This window comes from Stenella coeruleoalba (genome assembly GCF_951394435.1).
Source record: "Stenella coeruleoalba genome assembly, chromosome: 4".
Classification (NCBI taxonomy): Eukaryota; Metazoa; Chordata; class Mammalia; order Artiodactyla; family Delphinidae; genus Stenella; species Stenella coeruleoalba.
This window is the reverse complement of record NC_137149.1, coordinates 16,381,538-16,408,598: the sequence shown is the minus strand read 5'-3', so window position 1 is coordinate 16,408,598 and position 27,061 is coordinate 16,381,538. Positions and strand designations below refer to the sequence as shown.

Below are 27,061 nucleotides of genomic sequence, written 5' to 3'. Positions count from 1 at the left end.
ATGGGTTTTAGGTAGATAATGGCAGGTCAGTTCCTGAAGACTATTGTTAGATCTGACTGGGGAACTTCAGAGACAATATAAGAGGTACTGTTCTCCACTAGTAATCATGGGGAAATAAAGTTATGTCAGGTAGCAATATAGTGTTTTATATATAGTTTTAATATAGTGTTTTAACTTACTATCAAATGTTTTATTGGGGTTCCATGAGATTATAACTGCACACTCCCTCTTTTATAGGTTCCTTCGTCTTTGCGGTTACTGTCACAGATGCTGATTTTGGACCCAATGCTGAACTACATTATTCTCTGTCGGGTAGAAACTCTGAAAAATTTCACATTGACCCACTGAGAGGAGCTATTATGGCAGCCAGACCACTAAATGGTACTTCAGAAGTGACATTTTCTGTGCACGTAAAAGATGGTGGCTCATTTCCAAAGACAGATTCTACAACAGTGACTGTTCGATTTGTGAACAAAGCAGATTTCCCTAAAGTCAGAGCCAAAGAACAAACTTTCGTGTTTCCTGAAGACCAACCAGTAGGCACTCTTGTCACTACCATAACAGGGTCCTCCTTGAGAGGAGAACCTCTGTCCTATTATATTGCAAGTGGGAATCTTGGCAACACATTTCAGACTGATCAGCTATCAGGGCAGGTGTCCATTAGTCAACCTCTGGATTTCGAAAAGATACAAAAATATGTTGTATGGATAGAAGCCAGAGATGGAGGTTTCCCTCCTTTCTCCTCTTATGAGAAACTTGACATAACAGTATTAGATGTCAATGATAATTCCCCAGTTTTTAAGGAAGATCCATTTGTATCTGAAATACTGGAAAACCTTTCTCCTCGAAAAATACTTACTGTTTCTGCAGTGGACAAGGATAGTGGACCCAATGGACAGTTAGACTATGAAATTGTTAATGGCAACAGAGAACATAGTTTCAGTATCAATCATGCTACTGGTGAAATTAGAAGCATTCGACCTTTAGACCGGGAAAAAATATCTCAGTACGTGCTTACCATAAAGTCCTCAGACAAAGGCTCCCCTTCTCAGAGCACCTCAGTAAAAGTCATCATTAACATTTTAGATGAAAATGATAATGCCCCTAGGTTTTCGCAAATATTCAGTGCCCATGTTCCTGAAAATTCCCCATTAGGGTACACAGTTACACGTGTCACAACTTCTGATGAAGATATTGGTGTAAATGCAGTTAGTAGGTATTCTATAATGGACACAAGTCTTCCGTTTACGATTAATCCCAGCACTGGGGATATTGTAATTAGTAGACCTTTAAATAGAGAAGACACAGACCGTTACAGAATCCGAGTTTCTGCCCATGATTCTGGGTGGACTGTAAGTACAGATGTCACAATATTTGTGACAGATGTCAATGACAATGCCCCAAGATTTAGCAGACCATCCTATTACTTAGATTTTCCTGAACTTACTGAAATCGGCTCCAGAGTGACTCAGGTATCTGCAACAGACCCTGATGAGGGATCAAACGGACAAGTGTTTTATTTTATAAAATCTCAGTCAGAGTACTTCAGGATTAATGCCACCACAGGAGAGATTTTCAATAAACAGGTCTTAATATACCAGAACGTCAGTGGCTTCAGTAACGTGAACATCAACAGACATAGCTTTATAGTGACATCTTCAGATCGAGGTAATCCTGCGTTACTTAGTGAGACAACAGTTACCATCAACACGGTGGACAGTAATGACAACGCACCACAATTTCTTAAAACTGCATATTTTACTCCAGTCACCAAACATGTTAAAATCGGTACAAAGTTAATCAAAGTTACTGCAGTAGATGAGAAAGATTTTGGATTGAATTCTGAAGTGGAGTATTTCATTTCGAATGAAAATCATTTGGGAAAATTTAAGTTAGACAATAATACAGGGTGGATTTCAGTAGCAGCTCCCCTGATATCTGACTTGAATCAAAACTTTTTGATCACTGTCACCGCGAAGGATAAGGGAAACCCTCCACTTTCATCCCAAGCAACTGTTCAAATAATTGTCACTGAGGAAAACTACCACACACCTGAATTCTCTCAAAGCCACATGAGTGCAACCATCCCTGAGAGCCATAGTATTGGGGCCATTGTCAGAACCGTTTCTGCAAGAGATAGAGACACGGCTATGAATGGCTTGATTAAGTACAGTATTTCCTCAGGAAATGAAGAAGGCATCTTTGCAATCAATTCCTCCACAGGTGTATTAACACTAGCCAAAGCTCTTGATTATGAGCTATGCCAGAAACATGAAATGACTATTAGTGCTACGGATGGAGGCTGGGTTGCCAGGACTGGTTACTGCAGTGTGACTGTAGATGTGATTGATGTGAATGACAATTCTCCAGTGTTCCTCCCTGATGAATATTTCCCCACTGTTTTGGAAAATGCCCCCAGTGGGACGACAGTTATCCACCTAAATGCAACGGATGCCGACTCTGGAACCAATGCTGTGACTGCATATACTATACAGTCATCTGACAGTGACCTCTTTGTCATTGACCCCAACACAGGAGTCATCACCACTCAAGGCTTCTTGGATTTTGAAACCAAGCAGAGCTACCACCTTACTGTGAAAGCTTTCAATGTCCCCGATGAAGAAAGGTGCAGTTTTGCCACTGTTAATATACAGTTAAAAGGGACAAATGAATATGTGCCTCGTTTTGTTTCCAAACTTTACTATTTTGAAATCTCAGAAGCAGCTCCTAAAGGTACTATTGTTGGAGAAGTGTTTGCCAGTGACCGTGATTTGGGCACTGATGGGGAAGTGCATTATTTGATTTTTGGTAACAGTAGAAAGAAGGGTTTCCAGATCAACAAGAAGACTGGACAAATTTATGTTTCTGGACTTCTTGATAGAGAAAAAGAAGAAAGGGTATCTTTGAAGGTAGTGGCCAAGAATTTTGGCAGCATTAGGGGTGCAGACATCGATGAGGTCACTGTAAATGTCACTGTGCTTGATGCCAATGACCCACCCGTTTTTAGTCTAAACATCTACAGTGTTCAGATCAGTGAAGGGGTCCCAACGGGAACTCATGTGACCTTTGTCAGTGCCTTCGACTCAGACTCTGTTCCCAGCTGGAGTAGGTTTTCCTATTTTATTGGATCAGGGAATGAAAATGGTGCCTTTTCCATTAATCCACAGACAGGACAGATCACCGTTACTGCAGAATTAGATCGAGAAACCCTACCCATCTATAATCTCACGGTTTTAGCTGTGGATTCAGGGACCCCCTCAGCTACAGGAAGTGCCTCCTTATTAGTCACCCTGGAAGATATAAATGATAATGGGCCTATGCTGACCATCAGTGAGGGAGAAGTTATGGAAAACAAACGCCCAGGAACTCTGGTGATGACCCTTCAGTCCACGGATCCTGACCTCCCTCCAAATCAAGGCCCCTTTACCTATTACTTGCTGAGCACGGGTCCTGCCACCAGCTATTTTAGTCTGAACACTGCTGGAGTTCTGAGCACGACTAGAGAGATTGACAGAGAGCAAATTGCAGACTTCTATCTGTCTGTGGTCACTAGGGACTCCGGTGTTCCTCAGATGTCTTCCACAGGAACCGTGCATATCACAGTGATAGACCAAAACGACAACCCTTCACAGTCTCGGACAGTGGAGATATTTGTGAACTATTACGGCAACTTGTTTCCTGGTGGGATTTTAGGCTCCGTGAAGCCACAGGATCCCGATGTGTTAGACACCTTCCACTGCTCCCTGACTTCGGGAGTTACGAGCCTCTTCAGTATTCCAAGGGGCACTTGCAATCTGAGTTCCCAGCCAAGGTCCACAGATGGCACGTTTGATCTGACTGTCCTCAGCAATGATGGCGTCCACAGCACGGTCACGAGCAATATCCGAGTTTTCTTCACTGGATTTTCCAACACGACAGTGGATAACAGCATCCTACTGCGTCTCAGTGTACCAAGCGTAAAGGACTTCTTGACGAACCACTACCTTCATTTCTTACGCATTGCCAGTTCACAGCTGACTGGCCTTGGGACCGCTGTGCAACTGTATGGGGCCTATGAAGGGAACAATAGAACGTTTCTTTTGGCAGCTGTGAAGCGAAACCATAATCAGTATGTGAATCCCAGTGGTGTAGCCACCTTCTTCGAAAGCATCAAAGAGATCCTCTTCCGGCAGAGTGGAGTGAAGGTAGAATCTGTGGATCACGACTCCTGTGCTCCTGGCCCATGTCAGAACGGAGGGAGCTGTGTAAGGAGACTGGCCGTGAGCTTCAAATTAAAGAGCCACGAGAGCCTTCCAGTCATCATCGTGGCAAATGAACCTTTGCAGCCTTTCTTATGCAAGTGTCTGCCAGGCTATACTGGCAGCTGGTGTGAAATAGACATAGACGAATGCCTTCCGTCCCCTTGCCACAATGGTGGGACCTGTCACAATTTAGTGGGAGGATTTTCATGCAGCTGCCCAGATGGCTTCACTGGCAGGGCCTGTGAGAGAGATATCAACGAGTGCCTGCCTAGTCCCTGCAAGAACAGTGCCGTCTGCCAGAACTTTCCAGGAGGCTTCAACTGTGTTTGCAAAACTGGATACACAGGTATGACAATGTTTGGCTTTTTTTTTCCACCAAGACTTTAGCCATATCAAGTATAATAGAAAGTCATGAGCTTTGTCATTTTCAAATGATTTTCCCTAAAGAGTAGGCAGAATCACAGCAAATGTTTTAAGCATTTACTATTGGCCAGACACTTTTCTAAGCACTTTATCTGTATTTATTTCACTTACTTCTCACAAGAAACCTATGAGGTAGGGATAATGATTTTCCAGGTTTGACAGAGGAGGAAGATGATGTGGAGAGAAGTTGAGTTGGTATTCTAAGGTGACTCAGTTGATTTGTTGTAGAGTCGGGATGTGAGCTTACACAGTTCATTCCAGAGGTTAAGTTCTTGTCTTGTACAAGAGCAAAAAGAGCATCCTATCTTCAAAAAAGTGTTCTAAAGTTAAAGGACATGGTATATTTAAAGTATAAGACCTGGCCTATTTAATGTCCTAAATACAGTTATCAACTATTGTTGTTGGTTCCTTCATTTTATCATGATCGTCTTTATGATTTTTTATCATAATTATCATTAGGATTATTGAAATTTGACCCACACTGTGAGGAGAATGAAGCAAGAGCTGTGATTCAGATTGAGATTAAAATGCCTTGTTATTTGTAGTAGTCGGTTAGAAAACATCGCAGGCTGATTTGTAAGGTAACTGAGCCACAATGTACCTTGACATTTTAGAAACAGAGTTAAATATATTGAGCAAATTTGTTTGACTAGTCTTTGGCATCCTAATAGGACATGATGTGTGTTTAAATATATCTCTGTTTCTATCCCTATCTATCTATCACCTATTTATTTATTAGCTGATCTGTAGTTAGTGCACCTTCAAATGTGTATAAATTTATGCTGTTGATAAGTTTGAGGAGAGACAATTTCTCTGCTGTAATTTGCACAGTATACATTTTTAGAGCATATATATTACATTGGGTTTCCCTGTAGTGTTTATGAACACAAGTTAAAGTACAGTGAAATAGGTAAAGCCAGGATATATTTTTAAAAATTTGGTAGATGTTTTGCAGAATACTATTTTAAAAGAAGTTTTTCAGAAAATGTATTTGGATATCATATTTTAAAATGATGCCCACCATGTGTATACTTATAGTTTTATATTTGGAGAATTGAATTGCTTGATGATGATATAAAGCAAGTTTGAATAAGCCAAAGCAGATCTCATAAGCTTTGCCTTCTAACAAAATAATGTCCTTGAAATGTAAAGAAAAAACAGGGCAGCAAACATATGAATGAAAGAATCAAGGGATTTGACAGAACTTGATTTATCTGTAGCTTTTGGGAAGTCACCTTAGCTTGCTGACCGTCAACTCCCCCATATGTAAAATGGGAATAATCATACTTACTTATCTTTTAGGGTTGTTTTAATGAGTAAAAATAATGTTTTTAAAACACCTAGCACAGAGCCCAGCTTTCAATAAGTAGCAATGCTGATTAGTAGCGTTAGTAGTAGTGTTAGTATAAGGGTAGATGTAGAGGTATGCCATAGGGTTTCTATAAAGACAAGTCTCAGTGGCACAAGGTAAGCGTGAGTCTTACTAGAGTTGTACTTGTAGGATCATGAATAACAGGCTTACATACATGTTATGAGTTCAGGGTTTCTAGAAAACCTTCTTCACTCTTTCCCACACTTCTCCCCCCACCAGCCACACCCCTCGTTACTTCCTCTGTTGGGAATTTAACAATAAAGATGATTTATTTGTCCCATTTTAGTATAATACACTGATTCACACTTAGAGTGAGGTTACGCTTAGCTCTGGAATGAAGAAAGTGTGACTGCATTGGGTAGTAGATGGGGAAGAGGGAAAGTGTGTTAGCAAGGCACCCTATGCTGATCTCAGCATAAATGTTACTTACTGCATGAAGGGACACAGAACTAGCCCTTTCACTTCACTTCTCCGTAGTTTGTTTCTTTATTTGTTTCATTTTATTTAAACATACACCACATCCTTTTCTAAATGTAGTTGTTGAAACTTTTAAGCGTACTCTTCTTTCATCATGAAATATTAATAGCATTTATCGAGTGACTATTTAAAACACTGCTTAAAGCTCCTTGCATCACAGACATTGTTATTCACTTCGTTATTTATTCAGTTCTTCTCACAACTCTATTAAATGAATACTTTTATCATTCCCATTTAAAAACAAAACGATTTGGATCTTAGAGAGATTGGAGATGAGATAACTTGCCTCCAGCATGGCACAGAAAGTGATCTGAGTTTTGACTAAAAGCTTCACTCCGGAGCCCCTGCTCTTTATATGCCTGTCACGTCTCATCACACTTTGATCTGCACTTGCTAGAGAGTTTTGCTAGTGGGCCTGTGGTATCTTCTAAGAATTTTTTTTCCCATTATTCTACTTAAACCGCACAAAAAGCCTATGAGATAGGTATCGGAATCCTCAAACTGGATAAGAGTGAAGGTCAGGAAAATTCACCCATAACCTCAGCAATAAAGACATTGCGGGTATTTCCAGAAACCACTGCTGATCATCACTGCAGTTTTGCAGTGAGTGATTCCCAGAACAGTCCCTGCTTTGCTGTCACCTTTCAGATATCATTCAACTCTCACCCACTGGCAGAAGCTAAACCTGAGTCCTGCTGTAAGGGGGTCTGAAAAAGTGGTAGTTTCCAACTTCCAGTCCCTGCAATACAGAAAGATGGAATGGAGCTGGGTGTCAACAGAGAGTATCTGACATAGAAAGATCCTCCTACTGCTCCTATTTTATGTTGTAGGAAGCTGAGCCTACACTCTGGTGACTCTAGGCCCAGAGCTGCCAAAAACGAGATCATAACCTCTTTCTCTAAGGGACATCATTCGAAGTAATGTATTAATTTTACATGCGGTCCCTCCTCAGAGCTCACTTTGGTCCCTGTTTGCATAATTGGAGATAATCCAATTGATCAGGAATGATATAAACAAACGTATAATTGAATGCTTCATATAAATCTTACATTTTTAAATTAATGTTATTCTTTGTTTCCAAATTCTATATGCAAAGTCCATCCAGTAAAACTAGCAGATAATTGAAGTCTGATAGTTTTATTTCTTTGTTTTGTTTTGCAGAAAACAGTATATGAGAAACCATGCTGACACATTGTTAACCCACACACTAAATTAGGAATGCATTGTTTAAATGTCTGTAAATGTTTAATGTTCTTTGGAAAGGTAATCTCTCAAGTATCATTTTGAGTTACTTTTTTCCAGCTAGTCTTTACCAGGTAACCTGACTCAGGAAGGCGGAGCTAATGCACCAAAACATCTTAAAGAACCAATCAGAGCTAATAAGTCATGAAACAAAATTCATACTTAAGCACAAGTGTGCCTCACAGAATGAATTTTTAACTATTCATTCTGGCTAGATTTTACTTCTGTTAACATTAAGGATTAGTGCCTTAGTGAAGCCTTCTTCAAAGTCTATGTGTATTGTATTCAGATTTTTTTGGATCATCAGAATTATTTCAAAGCACCTATATTTTATACTCTATTTACTATTGTGGACTTTCACTGCATTTTTTTCAGTGATTTTTAAAGTCAGTGGCATTGCAAATTGGAGCTGTGAGAGATTATAAACTTTCTGATTAAAATAATTCTGAGCTGCTGCCCCCCATCACACACACACACACACACACACACACACACACACACTACTGAATATTTCATGTGAAGCTAGAGATTGTGCTACAGATTAGAAGAGTGTTTATGAATTGATGCAAGTTGAGAGACTTTATCCTAAGAGCACCCCACAGAGAGTGGTTAAATATTAGCTCAACAGGGAATCTTTGTGGAGAACATCCTGTAAGGATGCAAGTAGAAAAATGAAAATTATGGAATGATTACAACAAAAAGATATAAAGAGATATAGTTATTATCATATTGCTACCCTATTCCTGATATATTTATTTTTTTAAGTTTATTTTCAAGTTTGTGGCTACAGGGTCACATAATAAATATGGAATAAGAATATTTTTTATTTAATGACTTTAGAGAAAACTAATTTGTTTGTGTAACTTGTATTTTGGGTGGGTTTTTCTCAGTTACTAGAAAAAGAACCAAAAAGAAACTGAGAAAAGAAATACGGAGACTTCATTTTCTGTTATAATCACTTCATGTTTCACTGTTAAGAATATTTTCCTATAATTTAATTTTATATTAATAGCACTAAATGAAGCTTTGATTAGCTATATGTAGAGTATATTAGAAAATATGAATAAATTTTAATATAGTCTAGAACATGTGAAAAATTAATGTCGAGATTTTCACGGAGTTTAATAGTATAAGAAATTGCATCAACTGTCAATATGACCCAGTAAATTGAAAGAAAATATCTTCCATATTATTCATGCCTCAGAAGTTCAGGGAACCCTGGAGGAAAACATCAGCCTAATAACTACAAACCTAATATTTCTTTTCCTATACAAATGAAAATTTCTTACATTTAATAGAACACTAATTAGAAAGCACAATTATACTCAGTAACCACACAGCATTTGGCGCTCTGCTCCCAGGTTTTCTGTTTGCAGTACACCCTGCATTAAATCCTTCATAGTAATGAATGGTGTTATAAAGGGCAGCATGTATATGGAACTTATTTCTAAATCCTGGTCTCTCATAACAGAATTAGTTCATAGCACCTTTAACCTTTCCTGTTCACTTTCACACATCTGGATGCATTTTAGGTGTGGTATTTGTAGTAACGCCAGGAGTGTATTCCCACAAGGAGAAGTTTTCCTGTGCTCTCTAGTAAGTCCCAGTATTTCAGGGGAGGATGAGATTTGTCCATTCATCACTTTTATGTCACTTGACAGTATAAAAAGGCCCGTAAAGTTATTTACAGTTTGTGCATAGTAATTTTACCAAGAAACTTGGCAAACATTTGCTTTCACGAAGATGGGAGTTGTAACTAAGAGTCATTCTTTTAAAATCACAGCAGTCATATATTAATGTTGTCAATGATCATGTGATCAGGAAACCAAGGAATATAAACAAATTTTATTTCCAAGAGTGGAATTACACAGTTTGCCTCAAATGATACATTAACTTATTAAAGCATTAATAACAGGTTCTAGTAGCTTAAAAGCTTCTTATTTCTGTGGAAAATAAGTGTGTATTTGTAAGCATATTGTAGATATCATGTGTATCATTATATATAATCATTTGTAGTCTCATTGAGATCGTATTTGTGTGTGTTTTAAAATACGAAGGTAAGACCGTTATTTTTTTTTCTTTTTGGTTTTATTACTAGCGACCCTCATTTAAGCATAATATTTTTGCTTTGTTTCCATGTGAAAAACCATAATGCTAACTGATCAGGTTATTTAGATGAGCTATCTTCATAGTGCCTTTCATTTACATAGCATGCAAAAAACAGCTACTTTCTATTAAAACAATAAAAAAGCCTATAAGCATAAACATTCAGAATATATAGCATATATGTATTATGGAATTATATTTGCTAATAAAATAATCAATTTAGATATAAAGTGAACTTTGTTAGTTCCACATGGTCTTCCTTCTCCTCTGTGTATAAACACAAGACATGCAAAAGTATTACTTGTGGTGATCTAACATATATATGATCTAAGCTATTAAATTGAAACCTACACAGACTATGGGATATCAGAAATCATCATATCCCCATAGGGTGGCTGAATTTAACAGGCAAGAATAAATTTAGCACAATTATACCTAACTTAACATTAAAATGTGCTATTGCAATAAGTGAAACTTGAATATACATCCTTGTCGAAAAGATCATAGATGATCACATCAGATTCGATTTATGTTCAACACTTCATCACACCTTCTGCCCCAGAACATGAAGACACATGCTAAATTTCTCCTGTAAGTTTAAACTGTAATCTTGAAAAGTCTGGATTTACCTTGGCCTCCTATTATGCATTCACTTTCATCTTCACCAGTTCCCATTCTCCATGTGCTAGGAGCTTACACTTCCGAAAGCATATCTCCTTCTATCTATAATAAATAATGTATATCAACACCATTAATTGATGAATGTCAAAGCAATGAGATCACTTTATTCCTCTAAACAGCTGCTCTGACAGTTAACATATCTCAATAGAAAAAGGCTCCTTGAATTCAGGAGACATAAATGCCTTTCTCTGTGCAGGCCCCATCAGCATACTTCCAAGCCTCAAGGCACTGACAAATATTGTTAATTGACTTGCAGCATTAATTAAGTTAATGATGCAAACTTTTGTTTCACGGTGCTCCAACACATCAGATTGTTTGTACCAGAAGCATGTTAGAGTAATTCAAACTGCTGCATTCTCTGATAATCATTATGCCATTAACATAGATGTGTGCAGAACAATACAGAATTTGTTGCTGACTTCTAATTGGGTAATAGAGCATAAACTTTCCAAACCCTAGAAATACGCATTTAAAGGCTTTTTGATTCTAAGTAAAATTATGACATCTTTCCCTCACATGTAAGAAAAAATGTTCTTTTAATAATAACTTAAATTGCAACATTGAGTTTTCACACTGTATCTTGGAATCTAGTATGGCAACCTCTTTGAAATTTACTAATTGTAAAATAAAAATATTACTCAATAAATGGAGTACTCAAACTAAAGTTTTGAAATGGTAAATAATTTACATACTCTAACAACAACAAATAATACTATTTTACCCAAACTCAACAGAAAGTTCATTTGCATAACCCCTAGAAAATTCATTTCTTAAATTTTTGACAAATATGAAGATAAAACTCTGGCTTAAAATAAAATGTCAAACGAAAGATTGAATTTTCTTTCTCCTTAAAAGACGTTCATTCTCAAACTAATATTTTCTCAGTTTGTAGCTGCTTCTATTTATGTAGTCACTGTATGTTTTAACACATGAGTAAGTCATATTTATTTTTGGGTTTCTTTCCACCTCTTGCTTTGGACTAATTAAAATAGCTCATAGTTTGTATCTGAATTAAATTCAGATGTCCATGTTAAAATCTTATTTTGTAAGGGGTAAATAAAATAACCATTTAATATAATTATTTTTTAAAAACCCTAAATTTCTTTGTTGTTATTGCTGTAGAAACCAAGATTCAAGGTGGTCCTTTCCAACAAGATTCAAAAAAGTAGAGAGTTGAGATTTACAGGATCAATGATTTGGGTTTTTATAGTCATACGTTGTTCTTGGAGAGCACATAGGTCCAAATACTTGAGTAAGTGTACCTGACCACACCCGCTAAACTGTTCAGCCTTTGTTCCCCATTTCCAGTCTTCAAGAAGTGAAGTTTGTGATTTTGTAACCTACGTATATGTGTTCACAACATGAAGGTTATACTGACCATACCTGTAAAGAATATTAGTCTATATTCTTAATACATGCTACTCTTAACAAAACTCTAAAAGAAATTTTCAAAAAAGGAAAGGAAAAGAAGAAAATAAAACCTTATTTAGTACAACGGCACATGTGAAAATTATGCATAATCTTACAGTGGAAAAAATGGAAGGACTGAGATGTGACTTTCCTGATACTAGGTAAATAATCAATAATATAGTCAATAGGTCTTATTTCATTCTCTATTGAGCAGTATCAGTATTGTATTAAGGGAAAAAAAGTACACTTCTCTAAAACAATCTGTCACAAATCCAGTTAGAAAACACCCAGAGAAGAGAGTTCTCCCATGGCACAGCATCTCTCTGGTGTGATAGTTTGTATGGGCTTAGAATAAATTTGTCCTGCCTGTTTCTCTAGTATGACTCATTGCTAAAGTACTTAAAACTTAATTTCTGTGCTTCTAGATTGTTAACTTGTTTATTTTCATTATTTCCCCTTAGAATAGAAAGGTATTCTGAAATTGTACTGTTTTACCTTGTAAGGAGATTCCCAATTTTATTTATAAAGTAAAAAATGTTGTGTTTATGACCGTTAGCAGTGTCATGAGATCTGACTCACAATTATAATTTCAAACAAACCAGCAAGTGTGGCTACAAAATCAAGCCACAAAAGCAGAAATGAATTAAACAAAAACTTTGACTGTGTTTCAAGCATAGTTGTTATGATGAAATGGATTATCTATGCACAACAGGGTCTAGTTGTGCATATAAAACTTACGCCCTTTCATGAGACATTGAATAAAGGCATTAGTGCAGTCATGCTGGGAAGTAGGTGATAGCTTTACAGAAATAAACTCTCCCTCCTGTCAATGAATGGAAATTAAGAACTCTAAGAAATGTCTTAATTTCTTAGGAAATTAAGAAATATCATTATTTCCTCAAATCAGAAAACTAAAAACTATTCTAACAAATATGTTAAATGATTACAATAATTATTATAGAACAGTGATATTAGAACAAATTTACATTTGCATAAAAAAACCACACAGCATCACAACGATAACAAAACACAGATGGGACTGGCCTCATACCCTAAGTTTTGCCTACTAGGTGATTAATTATTCAATTATAGCTGTCTGAAACCTGGATATGGGAGCAGAGTTACAGTGGTCTGTACCATAGTTTTATAATTTCTTTGGCAAGAGATTACCCTCCAAAGGCTTCTTCTCTGCCATCTGTGAAATATGTTTCCTGTTGTGTGGATCGGTTTCCCCCACTAAAGTGGAGACACCATGTAAAGACACTTGTCTGCTTTTTAACTGTCAGACCTTCATCTTCTAGCATGCCTGACCCATAATAGGCACTCAGTCAATATTAACAGATTCAATTAACAAGATGATGTATGAGAAGTCTTTATACACTGAAATATATGCTTGCTAGGCATTATTGGTTTAGAAGAAAGACAGAGCATATATAATCTATAGTCAATAAATTTTCATAAATATTTGAAACTGTGTTTGACGTGTCTTTTTATTTCTTACTCTACTTTACAACAGGTAAGTCAAAGTTAAGGAATATTTCTTGAGAGTGAAAGGATTGTAATTTGGCAAATAAGCTAAATGAGATTCATTATTACCTTTGAGAAGTCTGAGTTAAGGATATCTCGATGGTGAAAATTATACTGCAGAAGTTTCAACTCTCCAGTTATAATACATGAAAAAATTGACATCGACAAGAGAAAATAAATTCAGTGAAAACATTTAAATATGTTCACCATTTGTGATTTCCCTGAAAACAGTAGTTCCTTCCAAGATGATTATGTAAATTACTTCCTAAATATTATAATGCACATCTTTAAAATAGGACAACTGAATAAGACTTTGAACTCAGATATAATATTCCTCTGTCCTCATGTCAAGTAAAATGTTCTTGTATTTCTTTTCTCCAAAGATAGGCTCTCTCAGGATAGACTATTACATATGGTCATGCAGTAATGGTGTTAATATATTTATGCAAGGATTTTTTTAATGAGTTTGATGCTTTTCAGGGAAAATCTGTGAATCTCCAGTCAATTACTGTGAATGCAACCCCTGCTTTAATGGTGGTTCCTGTCAAAGTGGTGTGGAGTCATACTACTGCCATTGTCCGTTTGGTGAGTAAAACTTAGTGGTTGATATAAAATATCAATCTATTTTGGCACACAGTTTAGCAATTTTGTTTTATCTTGTCTTGGAGTGACTAAGAAAATGTTAGTCGTTTTACACAGGAGGTTTTAGCAAAATAAAATCTCAAAGGTTTAATATTTTCTGTTAATTATGGAAATTCCATTGAGTATATTGTTTTGATCATTACTAGAAAATAATCAACTAAAGATTATTAAATTTGATGTTGTCTCCTCAGGACATTTCCTCTCAAAAACTTTTGTATGCCTTCTTTTTAGCCTAGAACCTATCTAATGAAAAATCCTTTAAGAACTATTTGACAACACCTTCTACTAAAATCTTTAAGACTAGTCAAAACGTTTTTGTTTTGTTTTGCTTTTGCTTCTTTACTTTTGTTTTTTGCATTAATTCAACCACTTCAGTTAGAATGATTTGGTAACTTGACATGCAGTTTTCATATAGCCTTTGTAGATAGTGTCGTGTAACTAATCAAAATTCAGAATGATGTGTTCTGTTAAGGAAGAAAATTGTTAAAAGAATTTTTTCATATGCATGCATATTTAGTCATCATAGTGGAATGAATTAAAGGATTCCTTCCAGGTCTCACCCAAATGTTACCCTACACTGGGACAGCCAAGAACTATGAGAACAGCTTTGCAGGAAGCTTTTATTTTAACTTGGTTTGTTTCATAGGTTGGTGATTATTCCATTTATTTAAAAGCTGCTTTACTCCACAATAAAGTATTCTTCTCCAGAGGCCCTGCAGTAGTTAGAGACTCTGTCTTTCTCCATAGGCAAGAGAGGAGAAGGATTTTTTTCTAGTCTTTCCTTGAATATATTTATTACAGTGCTACATGGACCTGAAAAGTGAATCTCAATGTATAGTAGAGAATAGAAGTTAAAAAGAATTTCAGGTTTCTAGTAACCAGTAAATGTAACATTAATTCATTTTCAAGTATTCTATGACTATCTAGTTCTAAAGTACAATATCAAAAGAATGATAAAGAAAAACAGAATATAAAAATATCTAATTTTGAGCCTTGTATTTTAGCAATGGTTCTGAGGCCCAGAAATTGAGGGCTTTGTCTACAGTCAAACAGTGAAAACAAAACAAAACAACCTCAAAATGATATATTGACTAAAACACAATTTTATTTTCAGTCCAGGATGATATTCACAGTACCTCTCTTTTTTAAAACTTCTTCAGATTCTCACTAATAATACCCTCGAAGCAGTAAAAGGTAGATCAAGGTCGAAATAACCACAATGTTAGATCTCCTAAAACGTCTTTCTTTCAATTATCTCTGTTTTTTTTAACTTTTTATTTTATATTGGAGTATAGTTGATTAACAATGTGGTGTTAGTTTCAGGTGTACAGCAAAGTGATTCAGTTATACATATACATGTATCTACTCTTTTCTCAAATTCCTTTCCCATTTAGGTTGTTACATAATATTGAGCAGAGTTCCCTGTGCTGTACAGTAGGTCCTTGGTTATCCATTTTAAATAAAGGGTGCTGCTTTTGACCGATAACCACAATCAAGTTTCATGGTTTTAACGTGTTTTGGAAGGAAAGATAAGGGGATTGGAGTGGAAAGTGGAAAAATTATTTTCAAGGTGACTGAACCAAAATTTTTTACATTTTTAGAGATTCTTTTGCATTCCATTTGTACATATGAGAATTTAAGATAGATAGTTGATAACAAATAAGAGCAAATGATTGCAGCATTGTAGCTGATACAACAGTGATTGCCTGTTGGGTGGATGTGTTTTGGTGTCCAAATAAACCTTCTCCTCACCATACCAGAGATCCTCAGGGGTAGGGGACTAGCACAATAACGTAAATTAAAATAGAGACAGATCACATGTAGCCGGCGGAGCGCACTTACCCCCATATTCTTTCTAGTGGCAAAGGCAAAAAAACATTATTTAAACTTAGACATTGTTAGTTGGGAACAGAAGCCTTAAAAAGAAAACAAAACAGAACAAAAACCTTGAAACAATACAGATTTGAGAAAAGAGAGATAAAATTAAAAGGAAAAAGTATTGTCCTTTACAAATTGAATGTGGGTGAAACATACAAAAAAATGGCAGATGGAATGCCTCAGGCAAATAGCTGGAGGTAGTTACACATGCATCCTATAACAGAACATCTTAACTATAATTTTGAAGTTGGAAAAACCTTTACACTGTTTCCCTTCTCATCAGTGAAAGATTTGCTGTTTTGGACTAATATTTTTTTAATTTTTAGACTTTTTTAGCTTATGTTTTATTAAAAAACCATAAAGTACTTAAGACTTTATAAAGAAGAACCTATATAGCTATAACTTTATATATGTATAACTTCATACACACACACACACAATATTTCTTATTAAAGTAATTTAAATAATTTATTTTTACCTTTATGTAGGTTTATTTCATGGCATTCTATTTGGAGGGCAGTTCTGAAATTAAAATTTCAAAAAGTTTTAAATTACTTTTAAATAATTTAAAATTATTTCAAAGACAAAAATTTACATTTCTCTAGAAACAATAACAAAAACCCTTAGAAAGATAATATATTCTATAAAAATATTATCATTTTTGAAAGTACAGTGTCAATTTAAATAAAATGTAGAACATATTTCCAGTATATACTTTCTACATATATTTATATTCAAATTTTAAATATATTTTCATAGATTTATTAAAATTTAATCATAAGAGACCTAAGGGAACACACAGTAAAAATTTCTCTCTAATAATGTGTTTCATTTGTATGCTTTATTTTTCCTTTCTATTTAACTTTGATTACTCTTTCTGCATATATAAATAATATATATAATAAAATATATGTTTAATATAAACTTGAAAATTTATTATATATAAATATAATTTTTATATAAAATATAAATACTCAATGAAAGATATATTTATGATATAAAACATATGCCATATATAATATATATGATATATAATGCATATAATTCCTATAATTGCTTTATCTTTTTGTTAACTTTAGTTAATGATTAAAAATAAATCATATAGATTTCTTAGTCATTTATAATGAATATTATGTGAGCCTTTACAGAAAAAGGAAAGATAAATGAAACAAGGAAATTCTAGGCCATTTTAATTTAAAGAACATTTAGATATAAAATGTGGTGTAGTCAAAACAACTAGACAATCAGTAGATCTGGCCTCAAATTTTGGCTCTGTCTCCCATGGTTCTATGACATTGGACAAGTTTTAAGTATTCTGTAAAATGATGACATTGGTTTCTTCTAGCAGAACAATTCCCTGCATCTATATTTAATGCATTTACATGAGATGTACAGCCAAAATGAAGGAATGAAACCTTTGCAAGTTAATAAGAATTATGATGTGTTGGCATGGGTTAATTTTCTGATCATTTGCTACAGACTACTAATGTTTGTGGGAAAAGAATTTTGGCATAGAATTGTAACATCAGTAAAACTCACTTTTCAGGTTTGAAAAAGAACCAGCACAAACAAGTGGGAATGCTAGATTTCAGAAAAACAGAAAGCAATTTCAAAGTAGCTGCTGTAAATCATACCCAAAGATGGTATAAAACAAGAAACAGAGAAAAACTTAAGACAGTTATTTTTTTCGCTAAAGGCAGTGTATTCCTTTCCTTAATTTTGTGACTTGAAAATACCACAAACAGGGACTAATTTTTTTAGGTCAAAACAAAATTTACCGTCCTTAATTGAATTAAAATTGTTTTCAGGAATTGTTTATTATGAAGGAAATAAATTGGTTGAAAATTACAGCATATTAAACTTTAAAAAGATTGACAAACTCACTTTGAAAGTTTTTCAGAAAAGAAACCTCTTCAGACCTACTCCATTCTACTAATTCTAATTTTTTAAAATGAAGCATAGTTAGATATGTTTCCATATTGGCCAAAGAAAAATAATTACACCAGTTTATCATTTCTTATATGCTTTAGAGATCATCATTTTTTTTCTATTTCAAATAAATTTAGACAGTATTCTTTGGAGAGTAATAGAAAGTTGTTAAAAACGTGACATTATTGTAATTTAAAAATATTTTAATCAAAGTCATTTAATAAAACTTTACTTGAATGTGATGTGTCAGTTTGTCAATTTTCTCATTTACAGGTGTCTTTGGAAAACACTGCGAGCTGAACAGTTATGGATTTGAGGAGTTGTCATACATGGAATTTCCCAGCTTGGACCCCAATAATAACTATATTTATGTCAAATTTGCAACTATCAAAAGTCATGCTTTATTGCTTTACAACTATGACAACCAGACAGGGGACCGGGCTGAGTTTTTGGCCCTTGAAATTGCTGAAGAAAGACTAAGGTTCTCTTATAACTTAGGCAGTGGTACCTATAAACTCACCACCATGAAGAAGGTGTCAGATGGACATTTTCATACTGTGATTGCCCGGAGGGCAGGAATGGTAAGATATTAATTCCACATTAAAACTTGTTTTATTGAATATCCAGTCAATTAGGCTGGAAACTTGAAAAGTTAAAGCATGAATTGTGGTGCAAATTGAGTTCAATTATATGTATTCATTATTTGTCCAGTTTTGTTATGAACTACAGCAGCAAATGGGTAACATTCTTCTTTTGCTCATGACAGCGTTGTTTGACTCAAAAACAACTCATCTCAAAAACAAAAAGGGAACGAAGGAAAGAAAATATCCTAGTGCATAAACATTCCATTGTATACATTTCTTATATTGAACAGATTTTTAAGGCTGTGTCAGAACTCTACTTAAAATGGCTCCTTTGCTTTTCTAAGTATCCTTGCCCAAATTGAAGAAACGACTTAAAAAACAGACAGGGAAAACTTTTCTACAAATAAATTACTGGTAAAAGATGATACTTAACACAGATTTCCGTATAGTAGGTAATAATCCTTATTATACCAGCACTTCAGTATACTGTCATCTGTGAGGTCTATGACATGAAATTGTGTTAGGATGAAGTATTGGTTTTTGACTATTAAAGTATTCTCAGAATTATAACTCAGTAATATCCAAGATTTCCATATTATATTCCATTTCATTATATGGCTCTCATAACAAACAGGGTACATATTTAGCGCTTGTGTTCATTAAACAAGTATTTTTCTTTATAAAGGGAAATGCGTCATATCTTTTCCATGTTAATGTTTGAAAACATTTGACACAGAGTAATAGAATGGAAGGATATATTTATTTATTCATTTGTTTATTCCAACTCTCTCTCCATAGTTCCCCCCGTCTTCAACAACTATCAAAGATTTGGGAAAAAGTAATTTGTAACAAAAACTATTTTTAAATATTTTTCGATTTTAACACTGACCTTTTAAAACCATAACTGCTCTTTAAAATTTTTATTTCACCCTAAAAATGGAATGGAATGGTTAAAGTATTAAACCAACTATTAAAAGAAAAATTAGCCAAAAGAACAAAATAAATACTCTGAAATTTTTTTTAAATGAAGAAACTGGGATCTAAATGATTATAATTTTACCTCTTGGCTCTATGACAAGCTAGAAAAATATGATAATTATATAGTTCTGAGATGGATGAAATGAATCATATGAGAGAAGTATTTTTGCCACTAAACTTCGGGAATACTTTGTATTGTTGTACTACATGTAAGCAACTTGCAGAAGCGATATTGAAAATGTTTTTACCATGTTTTTGCTAGCTTTTTCTGTGATCCATAATTAGGTTTAAAAGCAAAACTTTTGTGCCCTCTATAATTACCAACTTCATAAAGCTATAAGACAGAAGCTACCTTATTACATTAATTTTTTTTCTGACAAATATGAATAACAAGTTGTCTTTATCAAAGGACAAAATTCTCCATTTGTTTCCAGGAATACTATAAATCTATGTTGAATTGGCCTCAGATACAATGGCTTTTCTCTCCTCCACTGTAATTTATTACATTAAAGAAGATCTAAATAGCTTTAAAATACAGAACTATTTCCAATTATGGAAAAAAGAATAGTGATTAACCCTAACGTGACCAAATGATTGTGTCAGCATGATCAAGATTGGCTGTTCAGATATTTCATCAGGTACAGTCACCACAGCCATTGAGTTGCTTTCAGAACCCTACTAGATTATTAGATGTATGCTATTTGAATATAATGAGAGGTGAGAAAACAGGCAAAGAAGTGCAAATTTATGAATTATTTTAATTCTATATTGTCTTCCATTTCCTTATGAACTTGGTGTTAATATCTGTAACTATAACTTTTTTCTAATACATTTAATTTATAAAGTGTCTATAAAATTACCCCAACATTTTGAAAATGAGAATGAAACAAAATTTAGTAACTAATTATAATTAAGATCATTTAGATTCTAAGAATAATCTATGTAAAAAATCTATTGAGCTTCCCTGGTGGCGCAGTGGTTGAGAGTCCGCCTGCCGATGCAGGGGACACGGGTTCGTGCCCCGGTCTGGGAAGATCCCACATGCCGGGAGCGGCTGGGCCCGTTAGCCATGGCCGCTGAGCCTGCGCGTCCGGAGCCTGTGCTCCGCAGGGGGAGAGGCCACAACAGTGAGAGGCCCGCATACCGCAAAAAAAAAAAAAAAAAAACTATTGAAAAGCACTCATTGGAGGCCTGATTTGATAGTAATTCAGGTGGCTTTGTTAATTGGACAGAAAAACAAAATGTGAAGATAATATCTCCACATTTTTAGCATTATCACAAATAGTAATATAAATTATATCTAAAATTGCATACATTTTGTATGAAAAGGTGCTTAATAAATTTAATAGAGGTATAACAAATACATCTTGGGAATAATTTTTCAGATTAGTAATAGGTTACTGCACTCATTTCTGCCTGAGATTTTTTTACACCTACATAATATGAAACCAGTGTGCTTAGAGGACGATCTCTAGGAGAATAGGGGTTTAGAAAATTTCAGTGTCTCTGATTATTGATGTACCCAGTCATATTGAATCTGACAAAATTAGGACAAACATGGAGTCTGGTGTGTATATGTAGATTGGTGCTTATGTTAGCCATAACTATTTTCTAATACTGAAAGGGAAACCTAAAGGGGTTGGTAGATACCACTCACCGCAACCCTCCAAGCATACGTAAGGTAACCATATTGCTAAGATGTTGTCAATGGGCTCTTATATAGAATAGAGGATTTTACGTGGTGACCTCTAAGGTCCCCTTAAACTTCATGAACACTTGATTTTATCAAAGAAGGGCTTGGAAGCAAGAGGGAGAACAGAGAAAGAGGCACCATGAAATATACCCAAAGGGAAAGAAAAAGAAGTTATTTCAGTTCATTTGTAATATGTCACCATAGTCATGAGGTTTTGAATAATACTAAATGTGGAAAAAATGCCCTTGTCATAATTAATTCAATAAGAGGAAAAGTCTCTCCCTATTTCAGAAAACATCCAAAATAAGGCCCTACTGGATTTTGAATCTGTTGTTTTCTACGATTCAAAAGGATTTTTTTGGAAACTGGCAAAATCATTAACTTCTCAGCTTTGAATCATTGCATAGACAGGATAAAAATATCTCAATTTACAGTGGTAGTGGTAGAAATATTCAACAGTAAAAGAAGGTACATTTAACTCTGAAGATTAAATTGAATGAGCTATTATTCAAATAAAACTTTCCCTCAGGTATTTTTTCCTTTGAGTTGTATCACTAAGCTTTTAGAAAATAAGAAAAAATATATTAAGTATGAGCATTCATGAAAATATGATACTATTATGCAAAGTTTTTTCCCCTAATTAAAGCATTCATAAATATCCATGTGATACTCTCTAGCTTGTAATAACTTTAAGTATCTCTAGAATGGATGGATGGCTTACACAGTATACATAGAGATGTGTTAACATTTTGTTTTAGAAGTAAATTGAAAGGAATTGTGCTTAAATTAATAGTCAACATAAACATACATGGTATTATGGAAACCTAATACCTATTTTGAGATTGAATGTCCCTCAATTTTATAGATCACTGGAAAAAAAATAAGAACTACTGAAAGAGTTAACTAAATAGGACATGAAAGTCTTGATATAGAATTGGACGTGTAAATGTTCCCTAAAAATATTAGTATTTATTATAATTTATTTGAGAAAGTGGCAAAAAAAATCACATGGCTTATGAGAGTTTGTTGTATGGAGTTTATAATCAGTTATAATAACATAGAAATATTTTTAAATAGTTTAGACACTAATATTTGAGGCACAGTAAGTATAAATTGGCCCTATTTATTATTTCTGAAATGTGAGTATTTAAGATATACTTTTACAAATCCTAAATATATATTTTTATGGACAATACCTTAAAGTCATATGCAATATCAATAAAAAGGTGATATTAAGGAAACCAATCATTTCCATACATAATGAAAGAAGATAGAAAACCTGATACTTTTGCATTTAAGTCAAAGGTAATGTTAACTTGCTTAACTTCCCTGTGCTGTGTTTCCTACATTTGCTTTGCTTTCATTAAAATTAACCTCAAATGACAATTATTCTCTCTTTTTTTGTTGTTGTTACTGAAGAAACTTTATTCACAGAACAAGTGTGAAAATGTCTTTTTATTGGTACTAAAAGGGAATTTTAAGGCTGTAATACCAGCTCTTTATTCCTTAAAGGAAAGCAGTTACTATAATGATGTACTTGGAGCCACAGGGCTAGTTAGCACCTCCCTCTTCATTGGGGAACCATGAAATCTATTACGTTCCCCCAGGAGGGCAGTTTTCAATGAGAAATTGCTACATTTGTAAAGAGCATATTGACCATGATGAAAAGATTTTATCCACATCTACACGATGATGACAAAATTGGAGATGACCAAAAGGTTTGGGCAGCTCAATTCTCAGGAGCAAAACCTAGAAACAAATGTCATGATACCCATAAAAATGCCTTGATGTGTCACAGGACACCAATCTAAGCCTTTAATTCACATTCCAGTGCAGATGGCCTCAAAGGTGTTTTGGATCAGTGGTTTTTAATTTTTTTTGTTGTTGTTTAGCAGAACAGCCCTTTTCTCAAAATTTTACATGGAACCCAAATATGTAAACAAAAAATATATATTGCTGGGCCAGTCTAGGTTGAAAATCATAGGATGGCAGTTCTACCCAGCAGTGGCCCCTGAGCTTCTCAAAGAATTTTCCAGGCACCATGAGATCTCATGAGCCCCCCCCACCCCCGCCCATAAACTCTGATACTAAATTGGAGAAGATCAGGAAAAATGAAGGAAAGGTATGGCAATAGAAGAGACTGCAATTATCCCCCAAAGAGTGATCACACTCTAAAGGGACTTTACAATTACTGGATCCTACCAAGTTCTGAACCACATTAGACTTAATAGCGTTAATTTTTTTCCTTCAATCTGGTAAGTGAGACTCTTGAGGAGCCCCAAGACAATTGTCCTCAAGACAATTGTTCTTATAAATGCTTTCATAGTATTTATTTTTCTGCTATACAAATGGACAAAGTTGGATTAGTCTTGTCCTGTGGTACTCAAGTAAATTTAGGTAGAACCTTTGATTTTCTGCATTAGGAGAAACCCTCAGTCCTTCTGTGTTTCTGGATTTGGGGTTAGGCCTCTTCCTATGAATTACTGGCCATGTTCTGAAATACCACATTCTGAATATCAACTTTACAATCTCACCAATTAAAATATCCAAAGTTTTGCAGAATTTTACTGCAGTCTGGGAAACAAAGGAGGGGCATCATTACAGCCTTGTAGAGCACAGAGTAACTTGGTTATGTAACCACCATGGTCTTAAACTGGACCACAGCCATCCCTAATGGCCATTGCCCAATAGAGAGAGCCCTGACTTCATCATATTCTTGGTCCTGGTGACCCTGACTTGATGACTTTGCTTATTGATCAAATGGAGTTTTAATCTGTCCTACTAAACAGAAGGCTTTTGTCTCAGGGGAATATGCATCCCTTAGGATACAAAAACAATTACTGTTAGTTGTGGTTTAAATATTATTGGTGAGTTTCTACTTATAGCAATATATAATAATGCATTCAGATTATACATAAATATGCTGTAATATGCCATGTATAAACAATGATTCTTATAAATGAAAAGAGCATCTAATCGACTTGTTTAAATTATCTCAAACTTTATCTTTAATACAAGTATTACGATCTTCATAGTTTGCAGTAATAGTATTTATATTATACTCCCAAAATCTTTTTGTGAATATGACTGAAATATTATTGGAAATAGACTTTTGAAAATTAAGAATCTAATTTTTTTTTATTTGTTGGAATAGTTGGATAGTAGGATAAACATTTTTCTTAAGATTGTAATCCCAGGAAGCTGTCCCAGACCTAACGTATGATATCCTAAGAGACATTAATAACATTTTTATTCTTTCATCTATAAAACAAAGGGGCTGGAGATTTTTAAAAGTACCCTCCCACTTCTTACATGCAATAATTTCACAATTTTAACTTTGGATATATCAAAGAAATATGTACCCCTAATTTGAGCATGTATTATAATTATATAATATTATAATATACTACATCAAAAATGTATTTCAACTTTAAAATCATGTCCATATAGAAACGAGTCCTGGATAGTGTTGGCTGAAAAGGACAACAGGGTCACTAGAATCCAAACTGAACATCTCTTTCTTTTGCTTTATAGGCAGCTTCCTTAACTGTGGACTCTTGTTCTGAGAACCAAGAACCAGGGTACTGCACTGTTAGTAATGTGGCAGTTTCAGATGACTGGTAAGTAAAATTTTTAGTTTGATCTTTATTATTCCTTGACATTCAAAATGAAATTATACCTTAACAATCATTTTATTATGCTCAGTATTATATAAAAGTTTAAGATATTTTGTCTTCTCCAAAGGGATTTTCATACTGTAAAATAAAAAGTTAATAAGTAGACTACAACATGTGTAAAAAAGGGTGTAAAAATGAAGTGGTACAGATGAGGATAAAGTTAGAGAAAGGGAAGATGAACATAGCCTATCCTCTTTGAGAAGCTTCATGAAATAGTTGCACGTGACCTGGGTCCTGCAAGAAGGTTAGGATAAGTATCCCACCTCTTTTAAATGTATTTTCTGAAAGTTGTATGTGACAATGATTGGCAGATATTTTTCAATAGCACCTGAAGGTGAAATACAACATTACCTCACCTAAAACATAGTGATTTTGTTAGAAATAGTAACAAACAGAGAAAAAGAAATAGTGACACATCATTCGTTTGCTTTAATCAACTTAATGGCATTCCTTATAATCTCTGTAGTGAAGGAAAAACATAATCTGACATTAATATTAGAGTTGTCACTTCTACTGCATTTTATTTTCTTTCCGATAGTATGCTCCTTCTCTAAGACTCAACATTGTTATATACATCTCATGTGACTAACTGAACCTATTATTTCCATTAGTTTTGTTATTTTTCATACCCTGAAAATCTAACAATCCTGTAGGTATCTATTTAGAGGACATGCATCCATAGGTAATGTTTCCCATTCAAATATACCATGCTTTACTACATGCCAGAAAAAATTATAGTCACCTCTTCTTTTATTTATTTGTTTGTTTGTTTATTATTTTTTTGGCTGCATTAGGCCTTAGTTGAGGCACGCGGGATCTTTCGTTGTGGCGAGCAGACCCTTGGCTGTGGCGCACAGGCTTCTCTCTAGTTGTGGCAAACAGGCTCCAGAGCACGTGAGCTCTGTAGTTTGTAGCACGCGGGCTCTGTAGTTGAGGCACGCGTGGGCTCAGTAGTTGTGGCATGGGGCTTACTTGCCCAGCGGCATGTGGGATCTTAGTTCCCCGACCAGGGATTGAACCCATGTCCCCTGCACTGGAAGGTGGATTCTTTACCACTGGACCACCAGTGAAGTCCCTAGTCACCTCTTCTTAAGCTAAACATTCTACTGAAATCTGTTGCATTGGTACTAATACACGTACCTTTCCTTTCTTATGCAGGACTCTTGACATTCAGCCAAATCGAGTCACAGTTGGAGGTATCAGATCGCTAGAACCAATCCTTCAGAGGAGAGGACACGTGGAAAGCCATGATTTTGTTGGGTGTATAATGGAGTTTGCAGTCAATGGAAGACCTCTGGAACCAAGCCAAGCTCTGGCAGCACAAGGCATCCTAGATCAGTATGGCAACCTTACTTCTTACCATTTTAAAGAAAGACACCAAAAGTGTATGATGATTGAACATCAAAATATGAAATTCTTGTGCCCAAAGCCCTAAAAATACCAAATGTATTATGCTGTTTTGAATTTCAATTTTTTACTTATAGCTGTGAAATTTTGGAAAAAACAAATGGATGTGTGCATATATGTATGCATATACCTTTTACCTTACATAGTTGTGAAGAATATATGAGTTAAGTAAGTAAATCACATAGAAAGGAACCTGGCACATAGTAATATATAAGTGTTAGCAATAATATGTACAAAAACTAGTTGAAATTAAATAGTTTTACATATAAATGTACGTATTCCCTTGGCCTGGCCCTAGGCTCAAATAAACGGACAAGGCAGATCCTTGCTCTTGAAGAGTTCATAGTCTCTTTAAATTCCTGATTGTTAGCCTCTAGTGCAGCCACAATTATTGCCTGGCAATATATTATATTCTCCTAGTTTAGTCACTTTTCACTTCCTCAGTAACTATTTCACGTCTGTTCTTTCCATAAACCTCAAACATCATCTCCTGCATCCTTTTTCCTGCTAATGAATTTGCTTCCTAACTTGCTCAGAAAATTGGGGCAATCGAAACAAAACTCCCCAAAGCTCATTCCTCCACATCTTCCCATGCAGCCTATAGTCTACCCTGTATACTATTACTGAATGAACTGTTCTTATTCCCACAAAGACCAACCCCTTTTTATGTGATAGACTCCATCCCCCCAAACCGTCTTAAAACAGTACTCCAGCTTTCTAAAGTGTTTCTTTTCTCATTTCAATTCAGGCTTCTATTTCTCCCCACCCCCCTTTTTTCTTAAACTTGGTTAATC

At 34.9% G+C, this 27,061-nt stretch overlaps 1 protein-coding gene across 2 annotated transcripts in view; it reads left to right on the top strand.

Moving 5' to 3' along the window:
• The window catches only part of FAT4 (FAT atypical cadherin 4), a 172,657-nt gene that overhangs the window by 131,483 nt on the left and 14,113 nt on the right, over positions 1-27,061 (top strand). For both annotated transcript variants that reach the window (XM_079921069.1, XM_079921068.1), the window contains 5 exons: positions 238-4,587; positions 13,960-14,064; positions 18,202-18,509; positions 24,718-24,803; positions 26,019-26,198. In XM_079921069.1, coding sequence (XP_079777195.1) covers positions 238-4,587; positions 13,960-14,064; positions 18,202-18,509; positions 24,718-24,803; positions 26,019-26,198 — 5,029 coding nt within the window. The remainder of the gene's footprint in view (positions 1-237; positions 4,588-13,959; positions 14,065-18,201; positions 18,510-24,717; positions 24,804-26,018; positions 26,199-27,061) is intronic.